General features: G+C 41.0%; 5 protein-coding genes and 1 non-coding gene across 8 annotated transcripts in view; 3 read left to right on the top strand and 3 right to left on the bottom strand.

Annotated features, from left to right (window-relative positions):
• Window positions 1–534, bottom strand: part of LOC104798336 (binding partner of ACD11 1) — a 2,635-nt gene extending 2,101 nt beyond the window's left edge. The window contains 1 exon segment of the mRNA XM_019200679.1: window positions 353–534. Coding sequence (XP_019056224.1) covers window positions 353–358 — 6 coding nt within the window. The 5' untranslated portion in view covers window positions 359–534.
• Window positions 535–977: 443 nt separating this feature from the next.
• LOC104798335 (syntaxin-22) lies at window positions 978–3,464 on the top strand. The gene is made up of 7 exons (XM_010520365.2): window positions 978–1,432; window positions 1,816–1,909; window positions 2,055–2,194; window positions 2,430–2,504; window positions 2,652–2,809; window positions 2,889–2,989; window positions 3,098–3,464. The coding sequence occupies exons 1-7, from the start codon at window positions 1,248–1,250 to the stop codon at window positions 3,161–3,163; spliced, it is 819 nt and encodes a 272-aa protein (XP_010518667.1). The 5' UTR covers window positions 978–1,247; the 3' UTR covers window positions 3,164–3,464.
• Window positions 3,465–3,534: 70 nt separating this feature from the next.
• LOC104798334 lies at window positions 3,535–5,943 on the top strand. 2 transcript variants are annotated; one of them, XM_010520364.1, is made up of 8 exons: window positions 3,535–3,626; window positions 3,907–4,044; window positions 4,142–4,231; window positions 4,329–4,483; window positions 4,852–4,972; window positions 5,104–5,223; window positions 5,330–5,400; window positions 5,612–5,943. In XM_010520364.1, exons 2-8 carry the CDS (start codon window positions 3,934–3,936, stop codon window positions 5,835–5,837), a joined length of 894 nt encoding a protein of 297 aa, XP_010518666.1. In that variant the 5' UTR covers window positions 3,535–3,626; window positions 3,907–3,933; the 3' UTR covers window positions 5,838–5,943. The 2 variants fall into 2 exon arrangements, with proteins under 2 accessions (XP_010518666.1, XP_010518665.1); XM_010520363.2 differs by lacking the exon at window positions 3,535–3,626 and having other exon boundaries at window positions 3,849–4,044.
• Window positions 5,944–6,039: 96 nt separating this feature from the next.
• Window positions 6,040–6,111, bottom strand: TRNAW-CCA. The gene has a single exon. It is a non-coding gene; the product is annotated as a tRNA-Trp (tRNA).
• A 1,398-nt stretch (window positions 6,112–7,509) lies between these two features.
• LOC104798333 (alpha,alpha-trehalose-phosphate synthase [UDP-forming] 5) lies at window positions 7,510–11,253 on the top strand. 2 transcript variants are annotated; one of them, XM_010520361.2, is made up of 4 exons: window positions 7,510–7,614; window positions 8,077–10,109; window positions 10,400–10,673; window positions 10,772–11,253. In XM_010520361.2, the coding sequence occupies exons 2-4, from the start codon at window positions 8,125–8,127 to the stop codon at window positions 11,057–11,059; spliced, it is 2,547 nt and encodes an 848-aa protein (XP_010518663.1). In that variant the 5' UTR covers window positions 7,510–7,614; window positions 8,077–8,124; the 3' UTR covers window positions 11,060–11,253. The 2 variants fall into 2 exon arrangements, with proteins under 2 accessions (XP_010518663.1, XP_010518664.1); XM_010520362.2 differs by lacking the exon at window positions 7,510–7,614 and adding an exon at window positions 7,662–7,766.
• A 791-nt stretch (window positions 11,254–12,044) lies between these two features.
• On the bottom strand, window positions 12,045–19,201 carry LOC104798332 (transcription factor MYB39). Its single transcript, XM_010520360.1, has 3 exons — window positions 18,898–19,201; window positions 12,328–13,107; window positions 12,045–12,227 (listed from the first exon to the last, which is right to left on the bottom strand). The coding sequence occupies exons 1-3, from the start codon at window positions 19,161–19,163 to the stop codon at window positions 12,191–12,193; spliced, it is 1,083 nt and encodes a 360-aa protein (XP_010518662.1). The 5' UTR covers window positions 19,164–19,201; the 3' UTR covers window positions 12,045–12,190.
• Between the last annotated feature and the right edge of the window lie 785 nt (window positions 19,202–19,986).

The following is a 19,986-nucleotide window of genomic DNA, read 5'->3' as shown; positions in this document are numbered from 1 at the left end:
GAAGGGGGGGGGGGGGGGGTTCAAATTCCCGAACCCGGCACCAAATTCAAGCGAATAGTTTAGGACCAAATGATTATTCCCCCTCAGCAACAGCCATTTGACGGAAAATAGAAACCGAAACATTTCAAATGTTCAAATGGACAGCCTTATCCAAAGTGAAAACAAATGCAAACAGGCGATTCTTCATCGCGATTCAAACCATTTCACACAAATCTCACATCGCAGGAACCCTTATGATCAGATCTATTCACATCATCAGATAAAATCAACAGCGTATTCGATGAAAATCAAAAGCACACAAAATCCATAAGGACAGATAGGCGAAAACGAAGGAGATAGACGATATACTCACCGACATGGCGAAGAATCGTAGACGCGGATTGGACGGAAGCTGATTTCTTTTATAAATGTTTGAAATTTTGAAACGAAAAATCAAACCAGAGTCTTTCGCCGCGGATTTGCAGAGATAAGGAAAAACATGGACACCTTGAAATAGAGAAGAAGCCAAGATATATGATACGATGTCTGAAAGTATGAATCTTGACAAATGATTCGTACACCAGATAATTACACTTAATTAATTTAATTAACCCCCTTGCTATCGATGAGCACACAACGTGATATAATCACATCTTCAACCAATCAAGGAAAGCCACGTGTCCTAAGCCGAGCACCGTCCCGCCAGAAGAACAACTTGCTCTCAGGTGAGATACACGCGCTTCAGCTATTACGAAAACAGCATAGAACTTCTAAAGATCTCGATGTCAATGTGAATATAATAAATGTTTTGAATTTATATTTTTAGCCTAACATTTTAAAAAGGTGTATTGTAATGCTCGCAGACTTGAATCCCAAGGGAGGATATATCTGTTGCATTTCAAACAATCGATTTAATTTGGTATTTTTTAGAAAATAAAGGGAGCAAATGAAATAAATGGTATCAGAAGGAAAATATTCAAAGAAAAGGGGGTTCTCTCAGATTTCCAAACAGCTCATCACGCAATTCAATCTCTCTCCCCCCCGCGATTCACGCCTTGTTTGAAGTTTTTCTCAATCATCGGAAAAATCCCGGCAATTGGGAAATCCGTATCCCCCTCTTTCTTTGTTAGCGTAAGCCGAATTTCGATTTTCCACCTCTTTCCCGGGGAATAGAGGAGGAGAATCTGTTATCTTTTTTGTATCTGGGTGATCTTTCCGAGAAAGTTCGAGGATTTCGAAGGAAAGAGAATCCGAGGGAAAAGAGGAAGATGAGTTTTCAGGATTTGGAGGCAGGAAGGCCGTTGGCTTCGTCAAGGATCAATAAAGGTCGACAGGATGCGACTCAGGCCGTCGCCTCCGGCATTTTTCAGATCAATACCTCCGTCTCGTCCTTTCAGCGTCTCGTCAATACCCTCGGTACTCCTAAGGACACGCCCGAGCTCCGGGAGAAGCTGTAAGTTCGTGTCTTTAATTTGTTGGAATTCTGAGATGTTTAGGGTTCACTGTGGTGAAAATGATCCATTTTTTGTTGGAATTGAGTAGCTGCCAATGTTTTGTATGGCCTCCGAATCCGAAACTGTTCTGGGCCTATATGAGTTTTTGTTGTTACTTTGGAATTGCCTGGTAACTGGTTAGAGGATTAAAGCATGAAAATTTGTGTCTGGAAATGTGATTTTTCCTTGACAATCATCTGTTTATGGTTTCTTGTATTCTTTAACATTGTTCTGTGTCTCTCTTATCTTCAAATTGAATCTTTTGAAGTGTCAGGAAGTTGACTCTTTTTAGCATTTTCATAGTTCCTAGTGATCCTATAGGGGAATTGTGTTACTTGGGCAGGCACAAGGCGAGGCTGCACATTGGACAGCTCGTGAAGGACACCTCAGCTAAACTTCGAGAAGCCAGTGAAACAGATCATCGAGCTGGTGTGAACGTGAGTTTCTGCCTTAACAATTTCTTGCTTTTTTTTTTTTTTTTGGTGGGGTAAGAACAAGGAGGAAGTTTCTTGTTCAGTTTCCATGATTTTCATGTTTGCATGATGAACTTGTTGTTGATGATTGTTCATTGATGTCCTGCAGCCAAATAAGAAGATTGCGGATGCGAAGCTTGCAAAGGACTTTCAAGCAGTTCTGAAAGAGTTCCAGAAGGCCCAGCGTCTTGCAGCTGAAAGGGAAACTGCATATACTCCTTTTGTGCCTCAAGCAGTCCTTCCGTCCAGGTAAATGATCACCTAGAAGTCAGAGACTGTTTATGTTGTCTTGATCTTATCTACTGGAATAAATAAAACGGAAATATAAATTTATAAACTCGATGATCTGGGTTTTTCTTTGGATATCTATGTGAGAGTGTCACTCGCAAAGTCATCCTGGTTACTTAATGCAAACTGTGACAGCCAAATATTATCCTTCTTGACATATGGTCCTAATGTCATCAAGTTTTGGGTTGGTGTACAGTTACACAGCTGGCGAGGTAGACGTGATTTCAGATAAGACTCCAGAGCAACGTGCGCTTCTTGTGGAATCAAGAAGGTGAGATCTTCGATGAATCCAATCTTATGGCACGTTTCTTCCATTTCGTATGTCATGAAATATATATGGAGAGTTCTTATGGTGCAAGTGCTTGGATCGTGATCTATTCAGATAATGATTGATCTCTCACTTGTTTCACGATCACAGACAGGAAGTCTTACTGCTGGACAACGAGATTGCATTCAACGAGGCTGTAATTGAGGAGAGAGAGCAGGGCATACAAGAGATCCAGCAGCAGATAGGTGAGGTGAACGAAATCTTTAAAGACCTAGCGGTGCTAGTTCATGATCAAGGAGCCATGATCGGTAAGTCATCTAATCCTGTCATGAAGATTCAGTTCTCATCCTCACTTAGATCATGTCCTCATCGGTGCCCATTCCGCAGATGATATAGGGACACACATCGAGAACTCGCATGCTGCTGCAGCACAAGGGAAATCCCATCTCGCAAAAGCCTCAAAAACGCAAAGATCAAATTCATCTCTGGTAAAAACAAAAAAAAAACTCAAGCTTTTCCTGCCTTAAACACCAACCAGTGTAGGAACTGTTAGATCATCAGGCATCAAAACTGACTCCGTTGTTTTTTCCATGCAGACATGCTTGCTGCTGGTGATATTCGGTATCGTACTCCTGATTGTGATCATAGTGCTGGCCGCTTGATTGGTAGAGACGAGATGAGTGCAAAAGAGTTGACGGGTGTTTGTTCACTACCCCCAAAGAACATCAATGAAGCAAATCTCGTTGGTATGTTCTTGCTTTGAGCGTGTGCTTTCATGGCTATCTTTCCTTTTTCTGCCTGTTGGGTTTTGGTTTGTGTTCTGCTACTGAGTGAGTGTATATCTATATATATATATATATAAAGATGTGTGGTATCTCATGGAAAGAGACTAAACGTCAAGTTTTGGTTTTGGTGTCTGTGTCGGAGTATTATTGTTTTTGTGTAATTCTTTTTTTTTTCTTCGTTTTAAGACTTGGGAGTGGATGAGACAGAGAGAGTTGTCAAGCATCTCTTGCGTTGTGATGTTCCCCTCTCAATCTTATGCGATTGGTTCACTCCACGGTTTCCAAAACCGAACCTAACCGGTTCCGATCGGTTTAATATGGCCAGATGTGAGATGCTGAGGTGATCAGTTCTCTTAATAATTGGTTCAATCCAAACCGAATTACACAATCGCATCAATATAAAAGAGCTGAATAAAATTTTACTAATGAAAAAGAACAGCTTGCAAAGCCCTTCTCATTTTTGGGACATTTTACCTTTCATTTTTTTTTCACATTTCAGTTTAGATGACCTAATAATCTGCCTGCCAAAGTTATAATATTGTTATAAGACAATCATAATAGGTGTTAATATTATGTCCTTTGGGTTCTCATTTGGGCTTCGGGAATTTTGGCGGCAAAAGCATTGGAGAAGAAAGCGAGGGAAGGAGATGAGCTCTTCGCCGGAGACTCAGGCAGAGGCGCCGGACCTCGTCTGCCAGCTCGACAACGTCCAGGGCATGGTCGACGCCCTCTCCTGCGTTCGCTGGAAACGCCACCAGGTCCCCCTCTTGCCCGCCATCTAGGGTTTTTGTACCTCCCTCGAAAATCTCACTTCTCCTCGATTCTCCATCTTCCTCTCAAATCCTCTGTTCCCAGGACGCTTTAGTCGAGTTGTCGGAGCACGGTATTGTCCTTATCGTGGAGGAATCAGGCTGTCTTCAGGCCAAGGTTTATCTTCAGCGCGAGGTACCCATCTGGGTTTTCGTTTCTGTGATCCGTTTGGCTGCCGAGAAAATGCGCAAACAATTTGGTCTGGATTTGACGTTTGACATTGTGTGGAAAGCTCTTTGTGAAATACGAGTACGGAGCTCAAGGGAGGCCGAGGTTTGGAATCAGTTTAGGGCTTCTCGTGGATTGCTTGAACACATTCTCAATTCCTGGACTTTCGAGTACCATTGAAATCCAGTATCCAGGCCCTGACATGGAGCTTCTTATCAAGTATGATCCTTGTCCTGTTACTAATGCTATTATCCCAGTCTCTCCAATTCGGGGCGCCAGTTTTAGTATTTGGCCCCTTATCTTTACTTCCATATTGCACCTGATGCTTTTCCAGGTCTGGGATGGTATCTGTTGATCTTTTTTGTTTTTTATTCAATTCGTAGAATGTGTTTGTGATGAGAAAAGTTAGAGGGATTTGGCTAATGATGAACATTTGAGTTGAACAGCAAAACGATGGATTCAATGGTCATACAATGAACCCCTCAGGGACAAGGAATGCGAATAGTAGAATCTATTTTAGCTGACAATGCCCCAAGCTGTCGCCTAAGTCATTGGATCACATAGATATCTGACCTTTACTTCTTTAGGTCCGTTGATACGCTGAACTCCTGCTTTTATGCTGAGATGAGAACAAGAATCCCGGAGACCAATTCATGGGACTATAACTTTGAGCAGGCAGGAACCGCACCTCTCACTTTTACTGTAAAGGTAATCAATCAGTATTGTAACTCTGTCATCGTGGGTCCATGGATGTTGTATATCACTTTCCCTTCTAGCTGATTATCTATCTTAGTGCATGTTTGCTCTATGTGTCTTGCCGTTATCCTTTCATCTCTTAGTCCTCAGCACTGAAGGAAGCCATAGATGATCTTGAATGGCCGGGATCAAGCATTCAGCTCACCCTTCAACAGTCTCCCCCCTGTGTCACATTCAGAGGGGAAGGCCATGGAGATTTACAGGTCCCATTTCGCACCTTTTTTTTCTCCGGGCAAAGTATCATATATCTGTGAAAGAATCAACATAACTCACGTTCAAGATCTTTCCTTTATTTTTTTCTTCCTGCAGATAGACTTCATGTATTATGCCAACACGGATCTACTCCTTGCCTTCCATTGTGATTGCGATGTCTCTCACAGGTAACCACTAACTCTTTCAGTCATTAGATGTTGATCCTGGAAATCGAGAGTGGCATGTTCGTTAGGATTCCTTTTGGGGTAGAACTGCCCAAAAGGTGCTTTCGACTTAGTATCACACTCGTTGCATTGAGCTTTGTCTAAACCTGATATGAACAATTTGGTAAGGAGGATTGACCGGAGGCATTTTACTAATGAAGTGGGTTGAATATAGGTACAAATACAAGTTCCTCAAGGCAGTAACATCGAGTATTCCGGGGAGTGTCATCAAAGACAACAGAGGAAGCAAAGTAACAATAGGGAGAGGGGGAATGCTGAAAGTTCAGCACTTGGTTTCGGTTGCTAGACCGAACGTAGAGTCCACCAGATATCAGCCGCCGAGTCGGATTGCTTATATAGAGTTCTTCGTCAAACCTGAACAAGTTGGGGATGATGATTGATCGATCGATCACACACTCTCTCTCTCTGGGGTTCGGATGCATGTCGTTTTACTGTATTTAGCTTGGAAAAATCGTTTGCAAAGATGACGTCGGATTGCTTGTCGTTTCTCTGTTCTGGACTCCGATGTCTTGCCGGTTAAATGGATGATTAGGCAAAAAAAAAAAAAAAAAAAAAAGTAGGACCCTTAAGGATTCGGGAGATTGAACCCGACGTGAATCGAACACGCAACCTTCTGATCTGGAGTCAGACGCGCTACCATTGCGCCACGGATCCGATAGTGTTTTACTGGTAAGTTATTCTACATATATATATAGTCAAATTTTATCTCACTTATTACTTGTCCATGAAGGAATGGATGTGCTTCAAGTAGATTTCTCATTATGTCAAAGAGTGGTTGGACCTTTTCTTTTAACGCTACATAATTCAATTCCACATTCGCATTGAAAACTGAAAAGGACCAAACAAAATGGTCGTCTTTGTTTCTTCTATTAAATGTGGATTAATACAAACATTTATATCGGAGCGAAATTCAACCGTCGATATGACATGTGTATAAGCGAAATCAACTGTAGACGTTACATGTATATGTATACATACATATAGTTGTCTATGCAACTACAGGGAAGGAAATAATGGTAGACATAGAAAGTTTGCCCCACTCCGTGTTTCCTGCCAATAACTGGTGGTATGGGTTTTGAGTTGTGTCTTCAATCATTTAATTGGAATGACAACGTTTTATAATGGTGTCTTATACAATCCATACAAACGAAAACATTTCACATTGGCCAATCACCGTCTCGTTGTTGGGTTTTTATGCTCGTTCGTTGAATACGTAAAATATAACAAGGTCCATCACATACCATGCATGCACGGAGGGTATATCCAAAAATGAACATGCACGCAAATGAAGCAAATTAAATGTATTTTTACCAAAGCATCTCCTAATTAAGGAGAAGAATTGTAATTTAATCAGCGCGGTTAAAAAGTTAACCATGGTTTAGAAAAATGAGATTTTGAAGATGGATAACACTCTTCTTTAGTCAATAATAATAATCATCGCATTCTCTGCTTAAAACTCACTTAATCCCAATAATAGGGGAGAGGGAGAGGAGAGAGAGACATGATATGTGTTTCATTCTACAAAGACATCATGAGATTTGTTGCCTTTTTCTTCCTGTGTTAGAGAGAGAGAGAGAGAGAGAGAGAGAGAGAGAGAGAGAGAGAGGTTCATCATGTATTACTATCTAAACTGACTTTATCACAAAAAATATCTCTTTTTTAACATAAGCATGTGCAAATATATATATATATATATATATAACCAACGCACCAACTTTTTTATTTTGTCTCCCACCGAACGAAATGAAGTGACACAGAATTGGAACAGACTAGGAAAACAAAATCCAGATGGCTTTTTCTGAGAATCCGTCGGTAAATCAGAATACTCTCTTATAATATATAGTTTATAAGTTTTATGAAATCTGGCTTGTGTATCATTTGGTAACTAATTGCCATCTGTACTAAAATTACTTAATTAGTCATTAAAGCCGCAAGGCAGTAAACCTTGCCGAAAGGCAATAAAGAATCTTCCATAAATGTAAAATCTACGCCCAAATTCAATAAAAATAAATAAAGCAAGGGGAACTAAAAGGAAATCTTTTTTAGTATTTATTTATACAGAGTGCAGGAGAGAGAACAAATAGAACGATGGAAGAAAGAATCTTTTGAGCTCCCTCTCTCTCTCTCTCACTGGTCTCACTGTCAGAAACTCGAAAAGTAAGTTTTTTTCATCCATCTTCTTTGCATCTCTAAAATGGGTTCTCGTTTTCTCTTCTTCTTATCATTCCGCTGTAACTCGAAATCTCATGAAATTTCAGTAGAGCGACTGTTCTGTTTTTGCTTGAGCTTGTTGTTCTGTTCTTGTTCACGTGAGTGTACGAGTGCTGTCTTGCTCTATTTTCTCCCCGACATGTTCTGTGATTTAGAACTCTTTAATTAAATATTGGTTTATGGTGCATATCGATTATTTTGGTTGTATTTTTTTTGCTTTCCTTTAATTTTCCGGCAGGAATCTTTGTTTTTGGGGGTGTGCATATAAGCTGTTCGAGGTTTTCTCGGACTGAGTTGTGTGCATTTGGTGTTCTGGCTTCGCATTTAGCTTTCGTTGTTACTTTGTAAAAATCAATCATGCACATCTGCTTCAAAATATCTGACCGACAAGGGTTTTGTTCTGTTTAGATTTTTGAACGCTGCTACCGCTTAGAAGGAGGGGTTACACCTTAGGAAATGGCATCAAGATCGTATTCCAATCTCTTGGACCTTGCTTCGGGCGGCTCTCCTACAATTTCCCGTGAGAAGAAAAGGTTTCCACGAGTGGCAACTGTTCCAGGCGTCTTGTCTGAACTAGACAATGAGATCGGCAACGGTGCGGATTCTGATGCTCCGTCATCTGTCTTGCAAGAACGGTTGATCATCGTTGGGAACCAGCTTCCCATTAAAGCTCAGCAGAACTCTGATGGTAAATGGAATTTCAGCTGGGATAACAACTCTCTTCTTGTACAATTGAAAGATGGTGTTCGTGAAGACGTGGAAGTTATCTACATTGGTTGTCTTAAAGCAGAGATTGAGCCGATTGATCAAGACGATGTGGCTCAGAGGCTGCTTGAAAATTTCAAATGTGTTCCTGCCTATGTCCCTCCTGATCTCTTTGCCAAGTACTATCACGGGTTCTGTAAGCAGAGCTTGTGGCCTTTGTTTCATTACATGCTTCCTATAGTGCCCGATTATGGTATCAAGTTTGATCGTTCGTTATGGCAAGCTTATGTCTCTGTGAACAAGATATTTGCAGACAAAGTCATGGAGGTGATTAGTCCAGATGATGACTATGTCTGGGTCCATGATTACCATTTGATGGTTTTGCCCACTTTTCTAAGGAAGAGGTTTAATAGGGTCAAGCTGGGGTATTTCCTTCATAGCCCGTTTCCTTCATCTGAGGTTTTTCGTGCCCTTCCCGTGAGGATTGAGATATTACGAGCACTTCTCAACTCGGACCTGATCGGGTTTCACATCTTTGACTATGCAAGGCATTTCCTTTCTTGCTGCACCAGGATGCTCGGTTTGTCCTATCAGTCCAAACGAGGTACCCTCGGGCTTGAGTATTATGGTCGAGTAGTCAGCATAAAGATTATGGCTGTTGGGATTCATATTGGTCAGCTTCAGTCGGTATTGAATCTTCCAGAGACCCAGAGCATGGTTGCGCAGCTTCGAGATCAGTTCCAGGGTCGACAAGTCATGCTCGGAGTGGATGACATGGACGTTTTCAAAGGAATTAGCCTGAAACTCTTGGCAATGGAGCAGCTCCTCACCCAACATCCCAATAAGAGGGGTAGAGTTGTATTGGTCCAGATTGCAAACCCTGCAAGAAGCCGTGGGAGAAACATACAATGTGTTCAGTCCGAAACTTTCGCCGCAGTTAAAAAGATCAATGACATGTTTGGAAGGCCAGGGTACGAGCCTGTGGTTCTAGTGTACAAGCCACTCAAGTTCTTTGAACGGATTGCTTATTACGTTATTGCAGAGTGCTGCCTCGTCACAGCGCTGAGAGACGGTATGAATCTTATACCTTATGAGTATGTTACATGTAGGCAAAGCACCCAAATGCTGGATGAAATCTTAGGCCTAAACCCATCAACAGCAAAGAAGAGCATGCTCGTAGTATCGGAGTTCATGGGGTGTTCTCCTTCCCTGAGTGGTGCAGTTCGAGTGAATCCATGGAGTATTGATTCTGTAACTGAAGCCATGGAGTATACCCTAACAGCTTCAGAAGCAGAGAAACAGCTCCGTCATGAGAGGCATTACAGATTCGTTAGCACTCATGACGTTGCTTACTGGGCACGCAGCTTTTTGCAGGATCTCGAAAGTGCTTGTGCTGATCACACGAGGAAAAAGTGCTGGGGAATAGGGTTTGGTTTAGGGTTTCGGGTTATTGCCCTTGACCCTAGTTTTAGAAAGCTTTCGGTTGAGCACATTGTCTCAGCTTACAAGAGAACCAAGAGCCGAGCTATTCTTGTGGATTATGACGGCACAATGGTGGAGGCAGGGTCCATCGATTCGAAGCCAAGCCGACAGACAATTGAGACATTGAACAGTCTGTGCAGAGATCCCAAGAACATCGTGTTCCTTGTCAGCGGAGAAGACAGAACCACACTGACGGAATGGTTCTCGGATTGTGATGGCCTCGGCTTGGCAGCAGAGCACGGTTACTTTATACGGTATGGATTTTTGTCTCTCCTTTGGCCTTTTGGTTTTGCTTCAGGTTTCTCTGAACACACAAAATAATATGATGAACCATTCAATAGGAATATCGTTCATTGGACCATTGAGAGGATTCGCCATGTTTTTTTTCTTTCTAGATTTTCAATCACGTCAATATTGAATACAAAAAGTCGTTTTCAAGAATAAAAACACTAGAGTAGATCATGTTCATGCATAGATATGGAATGGAACTATCTTTGGGATAAAAAAGTTTCGATCTTTTGAATCCGTTCTCATATGGGGCAAGGCCAAATCAAGAAGCAGAGTGGGAAAGGACAATATCGGTGCCAAATTTTGAATGGAAGCAGATTGCAGAGCCGGTGGTGAGAGAGTACAAGAGGATGACAGATGGGTCAGGGATAGAGAGCAGAGAAAGCACTCTCGTCTGGGACTACCGATTCGCAGATCCTGATCTGGGGCCATCACAAGCCAAAGAGCTTATGAAACACCTCACGGGCTTGCTTGCAAAAGATGGTGTCTCCATCAAGAACAGCCGACAAACAGTGGAAGTTAGACCAAAGGTCAGCGCTCTCTCTCTCTCACGCCTTAATTTCATCCCATTGGCCGCCATGAAGGAAACTGATAAGAACATGGCGATGATGATGATGTGAAAATGCAGGGAGTGAACAAAGGGTTGGTGGCGGAGAGGCTTTTGGCAGCAATGCAGGAGAGAGGGGAGACGGTGGACTTTGTTCTGTGCATAGGAGACGACAGCTCGGACGAGGAGATGTTTGAGGTAATAACGGCAGGGAAGGATGGCCACTCCTTGTCGGATGCGGCTGAGATATTCGCATGCACCGTCGGACAGAAGCCCACCTCCGCCACCTTTTACTTGGACGACTCCTTCGACATCCCCAAGATCTTCCATGCCCTCGCTTCCTCCTCCAACCAAGATTCCGCCTCCTAGATTTGCCATCCATCTCTCTCTCTCTCTCTCTCTCTCTCTCTCTCTATATATATATATATATATATATATATATATATATGCGTGTGTGTGTGTGTGTAATGTAGGGTTTGTGAACCATCCAATAATTTTGGGACTTGGCCAAAGACTTATATGTATCGGGTTAGTTAATATAGAAGTAATTAACAATTTGTGGAGTGGTAATGTTATAATCCGATTCCTATTCACCGTCATGATGTCTTTTTGTATGGTTTGATGCATGTTTTTATGTTCTTTAAAATGTGTTAATGAATATATAGGTAAACTAATCAAGTTATTCGAACGTAGTGACTACGCATTTCCGTACGCAATACGCACATGCATATACATATATGCATATAATATTCGTTTGCCATGGAAGGACTATGCAAATTATTTGAGATAGAATTTTCTATCAACAACAAATATTCTCTGTAATTGTTACCATTTAATCATATCTTTTGTTTTGGTTATATATGTCTGTATAGATAGCTATATGTACCTAATTTTCATGTGCGTTGAATAATATCATGATCATGTACAACGGTCAACGGCTCAAGTCTAAGACGCAAGGATCTATAACCTAACGGCGATCAACAGCACTAACTATAACTTTTTGACTTTCAAATGATCCGATATTTGCAGTAATCATACACCATTTATTTTTTTTTTCAAGATTTTTCACTATTATTGTTATAAATGATGGTGGCCACATTATCATACCTATTATACTATACTATATATATATTCTTCAACATATTTCTTCTCTTATATATTTTTTCTCATGCGTACACTTGGAGAACTAGCGTTGACTTTGATTATCAAAATTCCCTTCATCATATATATATATATATAAAGAAAATAAGTTGATAGTAAATACAGTTACAATTTAAAAAAATAATACTAATAATAAAAATTACAAGGATTTCTTTTACACAAACAAACTAATTAATTTTTTACGACCAACAAATTCGCCTAGTAGGAAAAAAAGTATTATCTTGTGAAAGAAAAAACCAATTGTCCGTTTGTGTATGTGTATTCTTTTTATAAGACTGAACATATAATATATGAAATTGCATTTATAATAACAAATGATCCACAGGAAAATGTTGCTCTCTACCATGCGACAGGAGGCGAATTTGGGGACGTCAAGCTGCAAAATAATCAGAAAACCGCATGCCAAAATCATATTTTATAGAAAACATGTAATAATATAAACATGTTCACGTATATTTGAAAAAGAGAACTCTTACTCTAAGAAGCTTTTCCAGCAAGAATCACGTGTTTCATCATCGAGGAGCTTCTCCCAAGCCTCGAAGGCATCTGGACCGGATGAGAGTTGAGTTGTCTCGGTTTGGTTCAAACCGGCTGTCTCGGGAGAACCCGAAACCGAGGATTGAGCTTCACCAAATTGAACATAAGCATAGAAACCCGGTTCAATACATCTTCCGGTCTGATCATCTCCCGTGGTGGTAACCGGTTTGGTAATTGAGTTCTCTTGAGAAATCGAAACCAAATCGGGAAGCCAGTTTTCTTCAAGGATGTCCCAAGAGCCGCTGGTTCCCATTGGTTCAGTCCGGTTAGGGTTGGTTCCACAAAGATTTCCAAGTGATGACCTCAGTTTCATGTTGTTTTGAGGGGTAATTCCAATAGGGTTAGTGAAAATTTGCGGATCAACGGTTTTTGATGGCCCCTCAGCTGGTTTAGGTTTAAGGTTTATAGCATTGGTGTTGAGGCTACCGATGTTTGATAAGGGTTTAGGGTTCAAAATCTGAAGAATGTTGTGAATCAATTGGACTTTGAGGAGATCTTCCAAAGCATTGTTATTGGCGAAGAGAGTGTTGTCGGATAATTGGCGGTTGGTGGCTGCGAGTAGCTGAGAGAAGCCGAGGATTTGGTTGAGGTCTGTTCTTGGCTTGTGAGTGTTTGGATCAATCCCCATTTGCAACAGCTTTTTCCTCATGTGCGTGTTCCAGTAGTTCTTGATCTCGTTATCCGTTCTTCCCGGAAGGTGGCTCGCAATCTTCGACCATCTGTACCATAATAACGAAATGTTCGTTTCGATTTTTCTATTGGCCAACCATGCTAACAAGCATATATACTATGTAGTTTTACATTATTTATCAAACCATAGAACTAAAAGGATGCAAACACTAAATATCTTTCACAGTCAACTAACAATTGAAAACAGTTAGCAAGAAATTGACTCTTATGAGAACCATTTACTACTAACCATACGTCCGTGCCCCATATTGAGATTGCTAAGAACCGATACCAGATAACCAAAAGTTTTTTTTGTTGGTAACCAGGTATCATATGTCGAGATCTATACTGTGAAATGGCAACTCAGCAAATACTCTGAGGAAACCAGAAGGTTAGAATTGAGTTTTTGAAACTCAGATAACCGGGAATAAACCGAGAGATAACCAGGCCCAAAACCAGGAGTTAATGAAACGCAGTGTTTTGAGCTGAAAAGGAGTACACGAGAGACACGTCAGAGGAAGAGTAGTTGGTGGGCTGTTAAAAGCAGGTGTTCGTCGCAGAAGAACAGAGAATCATCTTTTCATTCTCTCTCTCTCTCCTCTCCAAGTTGTAATCGGTTCTCAATCTTTGTAACCCAAGATCATAGTGGATTGTCGAGTTTTGTTCTCGGCCGAGACGTAGGATTCACATTGAATCTGAACTCGTAAAAGATTCTTGTGTCTTGCATTCGAATTCTTTCTCGTGGTGAGTTCTCGTCGTTCGTCGGGTTTCAGCAATTGGATCGAAGATCATCGGACTACAGGTGGTATCAGAGCGCCTGGTTGAGGACAGGGAGGGTTCTTCGTAAGCAAGATTTCTCAGGAAAAGTCCAAACCAGGAATCTTATCCAACTTGCAGAGGGATCAGTTCTGTGGAATCAAGTAGTAGAGATGGCATCGACACCAGTTGTGGTCAAACTTGATGTTGAGAAGTATGATGGGAAAGGGGATTTCACTCTTTGGAAGCTGAAGATACAGGCAAGTCTGGAAATCTTTGGACTTCATGATGTGCTAGAGGAAAAATATCTCTTGCAGGGAAAACATCAAGAAGGGGCAAAAGGGGCTGGAATCAAATCAGATGATTCTGAAAAACCAGAAAAGAAGGAGGAGGACGAAACTTCTGCGATGTATTCGACTAGACTCGGAAGAAGCAGGAAAGTGCGAAACTTGATTCTGCTTTGTCTAACAGATCAAGTGATGCGGAAGGTAAAGGATGAAGAGACTGCAGCTGGAATCTGGAAGGCATTAGAGAGGGAATATATTCACAAATCAATGCCGAACAGAATGTACTTGAAGCAAAAATTGAGTATGTTCAAGATGGAAGAAAGCAAATCCATGGAAGAAAATGTTGACAACTTCAGAAAGCTAATCACTGATCTTGGAAATCTAGGAGTTGACATCTCTGAAGAAGATCAGGTGATGCACGTTTTGAACTCCTTGCCTGACAGGTATGAATCTCTGAGAGATACACTGAAATATGCAAGACCAGATGGGATTAATCTGGAAGATGTCACTTCTGCAATTTACTCCAAAGAATTAGAGTTCAGTGCAAGGGGAAAGACAGGAAATGCTGAGGGTCTCCTGGTAAAAGGGAAAGCTGACAAGAAACAAAACAAAGGTCAGAAACAGAAGCATCATAAGTCGAAACCCAAGCCAAAAACAGAATCTGGCTGCTGGTTCTGTGGAAAAGAAGGACATTTTAAAAAGGATTGCAGAAATAGAAAAAGGTTTCTCGAAGAACAAGGGAAGGGGTCTGGAGATGTAGCAGCAGTTGCGGGAGGGGAACTTGAATCAGAAGTTCTTGCAGTCACGGATCAGAATCCATCAGACCAATGGATTCTTGATTCAGGTTGCACGTTTCACATGTCACCAAGGAAAGACTGGTTTCAGGATCTTCAAGAAATAGAAGGTGGAATGGTGATGATGGGAAATAGTGGCACTTGCCAAATCAGAGGTATAGGAGAGATCAAGTTAAAACTGACTGATGGATCAATAAAGATTCTCTCCAAAGTACGCTATATTCCAGATCTGCAGAGAAATTTGATCTCCTTAGGATCACTAGACAAGCAAGGTCTAAACTTCAGGTCTGAAGCAGGAAGACTAGAAGTATTCAAGGGAGACAAACTGGTCTTGACAGGAAGTTTGCAAGGTGGATTATACGTGCTGGATGGATCAACTTTTGAAGCTGAAGTTCAAGTGGCTGAAAGAAAAGATGAGTCAGTACTTTGGCATAGAAGGCTCGGTCATATGAGCAATCAAGGCTTAAAGCTACTAACTCAAAGGGGCCTGTTAGATAAGAAAACAATAAAAGAAGTAAGTTTCTGTGAGGACTGCATTCTCGGGAAGACTCATAAGACAAAATTCCCAAAAGGAAAACATGTTTCAGAAGCAATACTTGACTACGTGCACTCAGACCTATGGGGCTCGTCATCAGTAGCCTTATCTCTAGGTGGAGCTCAGTACTTTATCTCATTCATCGATGACCATTCTCGAAGAGTATGGATATATCTGCTGAAGAAGAAAGACGAGGCATTTCAGAAATTTGTAGAATGGAAGAAGATGGTTGAAACTCAAACCGAAAGAAAGGTAAAACACTTAAGAACTGACAATGGTCTTGAGTTTTGTAATTACAGATTCGACAAATTCTGCAAAGAAAATGGAATTGTGCGCCATCGAACATGCACCTATACACCACAACAAAACGGTGTGGCGGAAAGGATGAACCGCACCATCATGAACAAGGTAAGATGTATGCTAAGTGACTCAGGTCTTGATCAGAAATTCTGGGGTGAAGCTGCATCAACAGCGGTGTATTTGATCAACAAATCACCATCCAGTGCAGTAGAATTTAAAATACCAGAAGAAATTTGGTATGGGAGAAAGGTTGCTCTAGAACATCTGAGAAGATTCGGAGCCTTGGCATACATGCATACTAGTCAAGGAAAGTTGCTACCAAGAGCAAAAAGGGCGGTGTTTATTGGCTATCCACAAGGAGTGAAGGGCTATAGAGTATGGCTATTAGATGAGGAAAAGGTTCTGATCAGCAGAGATGTAATATTCAAGGAAGATTTGGTTTACAAGCAGTTGAAGTCATCTATTCAGACTGCCAGAAATCCTGAAAATCTGAATAGAAGAACAACAACTTTTGATATCTCAGATCAAGATTTCAGAATTGATCAAAACCAAAGTCATGATATGAACCCAGTTTTAGGTGGAGCATTGTCACGGGAACAGGAAGATCAAGATTCTGATGAAACAGAGTCAGAGGAGCAGAATGTATCAACACAAGAAACTGAAACAGAACAGCAGGTCGAACAAGAAATAAGTGGTACTCAAAGTCCAGACTTACAAAATTACCAGTTGGCTCGAGATAGGCAAAGAAGGGAGATACAGCCACCACTACGTTACAGGGATGGTGACTCAGCAGCTTTTGCACTTACAGTAGCCAAAGAGTTGGACTTAGAAGAACCAAGGGATTATCTACAGGCATTAAAAACAAAAGAAAAGGAACATTGGTTAAGGGCCATGAAAGAAGAAATGAGGTCGCTACAGGAAAACCAAACATGGATATTAGTGGACAGACCAAGAGATCAGAAAGTGATAGGCTGCAAATGGGTTTTCAAACACAAACCTGGTATTCCCGGAGTGGAGAACCCAAGATTCAAGGCCAGATTAGTCGCAAAGGGCTATTCACAAGTTGAGGGCATATATAGATTATCATGAAATCTATGCTCCGGTGGTTAAACACGTATCCATTAGAGTACTTTTGGCTCTAGTGGTATTCAAAGACTTAGAACTGGAACAGCTCGACGTAAAAACGGCTTTCTTGCACGGAGATTTAGATGAAAGGATTCTCATGGAACAACCAGAAGGTTTTAAAACTCGAGGAAATGCAGAAAAAGTCTGTCTACTAAGGAAGTCTTTGTATGGTTTGAAACAGTCTCCTAGACAATGGAATTTGAAGTTTGATACCTTCATGATACAAAAGGAGTTTCAGCGAAGCAAATACGATCAATGCGTATATTACAAGGAGGTAAAAGAAGGCTCATTCATATACCTCCTAATATATGTTGATGACATGCTTATTGCAGCAGAAGACAAGTCTGAGATTCAGAAACTCAAGGAGCTACTGGGAAAACAGTTTGAAATGAAGGATTTGGGAGAGGCACGACGCATTCTTGGCATGGATATACACAGGGACAGGAAGAAAAGGCTCTTAACTCTATCTCAGCAAGATTATCTACAGAAAGTACTATCAGTTTTCAGAATGACAGATGCAAAGACTGTTAATACATCAATGGGAGTGCATTTTCGTCTAAAGGCAATCGAAAAAGAAGAAGACAGGTTAGATTTGGAAACAACCCCTTATCTAAACGCTGTTGGAAGTCTGATGTATGGAATGATCGGGACCAGACCAGACTTAGCCTACTGTGTTGGTTTAGTGAGCCGTTTTATGAGCAACCCAGGCAAGGAGCATTGGTCAGCTGTAAAATGGATCATGAGATACATCAAAGGCAGTCTGGATTTACGATTGAAATACACGAAAGAGAGCAGTTTTCAGATTGAAGGCTTCTGTGATTCGGATTATGCTTCAGACTTAGATAGGAGAAGATCAATAACTGGCTATGTTTTCACGATTGGTGGAAATACAATCAGTTGGCGTTCTGGACTTCAACATGTGGTAGCTCTATCTACAACTGAAGCCGAATATATGGCATTAGCAGAAGCATTCAAGGAAGCTTTGTGGCTAAAAGGATTGGTGACTGAACTTGGAATTCGACAAGATATTGTTAACATTCACTGCGACTCTCAAAGTGCGATATGCCTCGCGAAGAACAACATACATCATGAAAGAACTAAACATATAGACATTCGACTGCACTTTCTGCGAGATATAGTAGCTGAGCATAAGATCAGAGTCTGTAAAATCAGAACAGAGGACAATCCAGCAGATATATTAACCAAGACTCTCCCAGTGAGTAAGTTCAAGCAAGCACTGAGCTTACTCAAGGTCACAGGTGAAGGTTAGTGACAAACACACCGAGAACAGAACAGGGAAACAATCCACGAAGAAATAGCTAAGTTGCCAAGGTGGAGATTGTGAAATGGCAACTCAGCAAATACTCTGAGGAAACCAGAAGGTTAGAATTGAGTTTTTGAAACTCAGATAACCGGGAATAAACCGAGAGATAACCAGGCCCAAAACCAGGAGTTAATGAAACGCAGTGTTTTGAGCTGAAAAGGAGTACACGAGAGACACGTCAGAGGAAGAGTAGTTGGTGGGCTGTTAAAAGCAGGTGTTCGTCGCAGAAGAACAGAGAATCATCTTTTCATTCTCTCTCTCTCTCCTCTCCAAGTTGTAATCGGTTCTCAATCTTTGTAACCCAAGATCATAGTGGATTGTCGAGTTTTGTTCTCGGCCGAGACGTAGGATTCACATTGAATCTGAACTCGTAAAAGATTCTTGTGTCTTGCATTCGAATTCTTTCTCGTGGTGAGTTCTCGTCGTTCGTCGGGTTTCAGCAATTGGATCGAAGATCATCGGACTACATATACTAATCCCGAATCCGGGATCAAATCATGTGATTGGAATTACGTTTCCCTCCCCAATTTGAGATTCGAACTCGCGACGGGTATACGTTTTGTATTCCCGTTTCACCGGTTGATCTATCCAAATTGGGTTAGATAACCAAAAGTTGATGACTTATAACTAGTTGGATAACAGTAATTAAAAACAGTATTATATATATATATCATCGAAACGAAGAAAAAGAAAAGCTCAGGACAAATAGAGGCATGTACTTGTTGCCGAGAACGGAGTGGAGATTAACGATGAGGCTCTCTTCGTCGTGGGAGAAGTTGCCTCGCCGGATCTCAGGCCGGAGATAATTCATCCATCGGAGACGGCAGCTCTTCCCGCAGCGGTTTAGTCCGGAGAACTTCGGCAGCGACCGCCAGTTCCCGAACCCATTCTTACTTATGTATTCCCTCAGCTTCTGGTCTTCCTCCGGCGTCCATGGCCCTTTCTTCACCCCTTTCCCCTCTTCACAACACGGTGAACGTACCATGTTTGTTCTCGATATTTACTTTTATTCAAATTCTATATAGATTGAAAAAATATAACCGAAGGAGGAGGAGATTTCGAAGTGTTTTTTTTATATGTTTTTGTGTTATGGGTTTTAGTTGTTTTCGTGGGTTCGTATTATATATAGACGCCAGATGGACACATAAAGACAACGTCGACACGTATACGTGCATGGTTCGCCAGAATTTGTACGGTCACGTCAGCGTATAATATAAACATATATTTTTTTTCTATCGGTATTATATGTTTCAAAGAAGAGATACATAAATTTTTACAATTACATCACACGAAATCCGACATTCAAGGAAATCACTAGATTTGTCTCGATTATATATATATTCATTTATCAAGTCAAAGCCGGTTCGTAGTCCATGCCCTAATTTGGATCGACACAAAAACAGAAGTTTAGTGCAATTATCATAAACCGCTTATAAAAAAGTGTAACCAATGATTTCGTTATACGATGCTTAAAATTTTATACCGATCAATAAGATCAAAAAGGAAAGTTGGAGTGGGAAAAGAGATTAGAACAATAAATTTGGAATTCTGTAATTTCCATTTCTGACAAATAAATTAAACATCTATATACACACACAGACGCATATGTATGTATATGGACATAGGTATATGCGTATACTTTTTGTTGGTCCATACATGCATAGATTATCAATTAATCTTTGCATTGGATTCTGCTAAATTATGTTCTCATTGCAATCTTCATCAAAATTGTCACCTTCTATTTATCACGACATGGTGTATGGTCTTGTGTGCCACATTCAATGAAGTCTCTACCTGCTTCAATGTCT

This window comes from Tarenaya hassleriana, unplaced genomic scaffold (genome assembly GCF_000463585.1).
Source record: "Tarenaya hassleriana unplaced genomic scaffold, ASM46358v1 Cleome53, whole genome shotgun sequence".
NCBI lineage: Eukaryota > Viridiplantae > Streptophyta > Magnoliopsida > Brassicales > Cleomaceae > Tarenaya > Tarenaya hassleriana.
The sequence above is the reverse complement of the archived record's forward strand: the minus strand, read 5'-3'. Positions and strand labels throughout refer to the sequence as shown.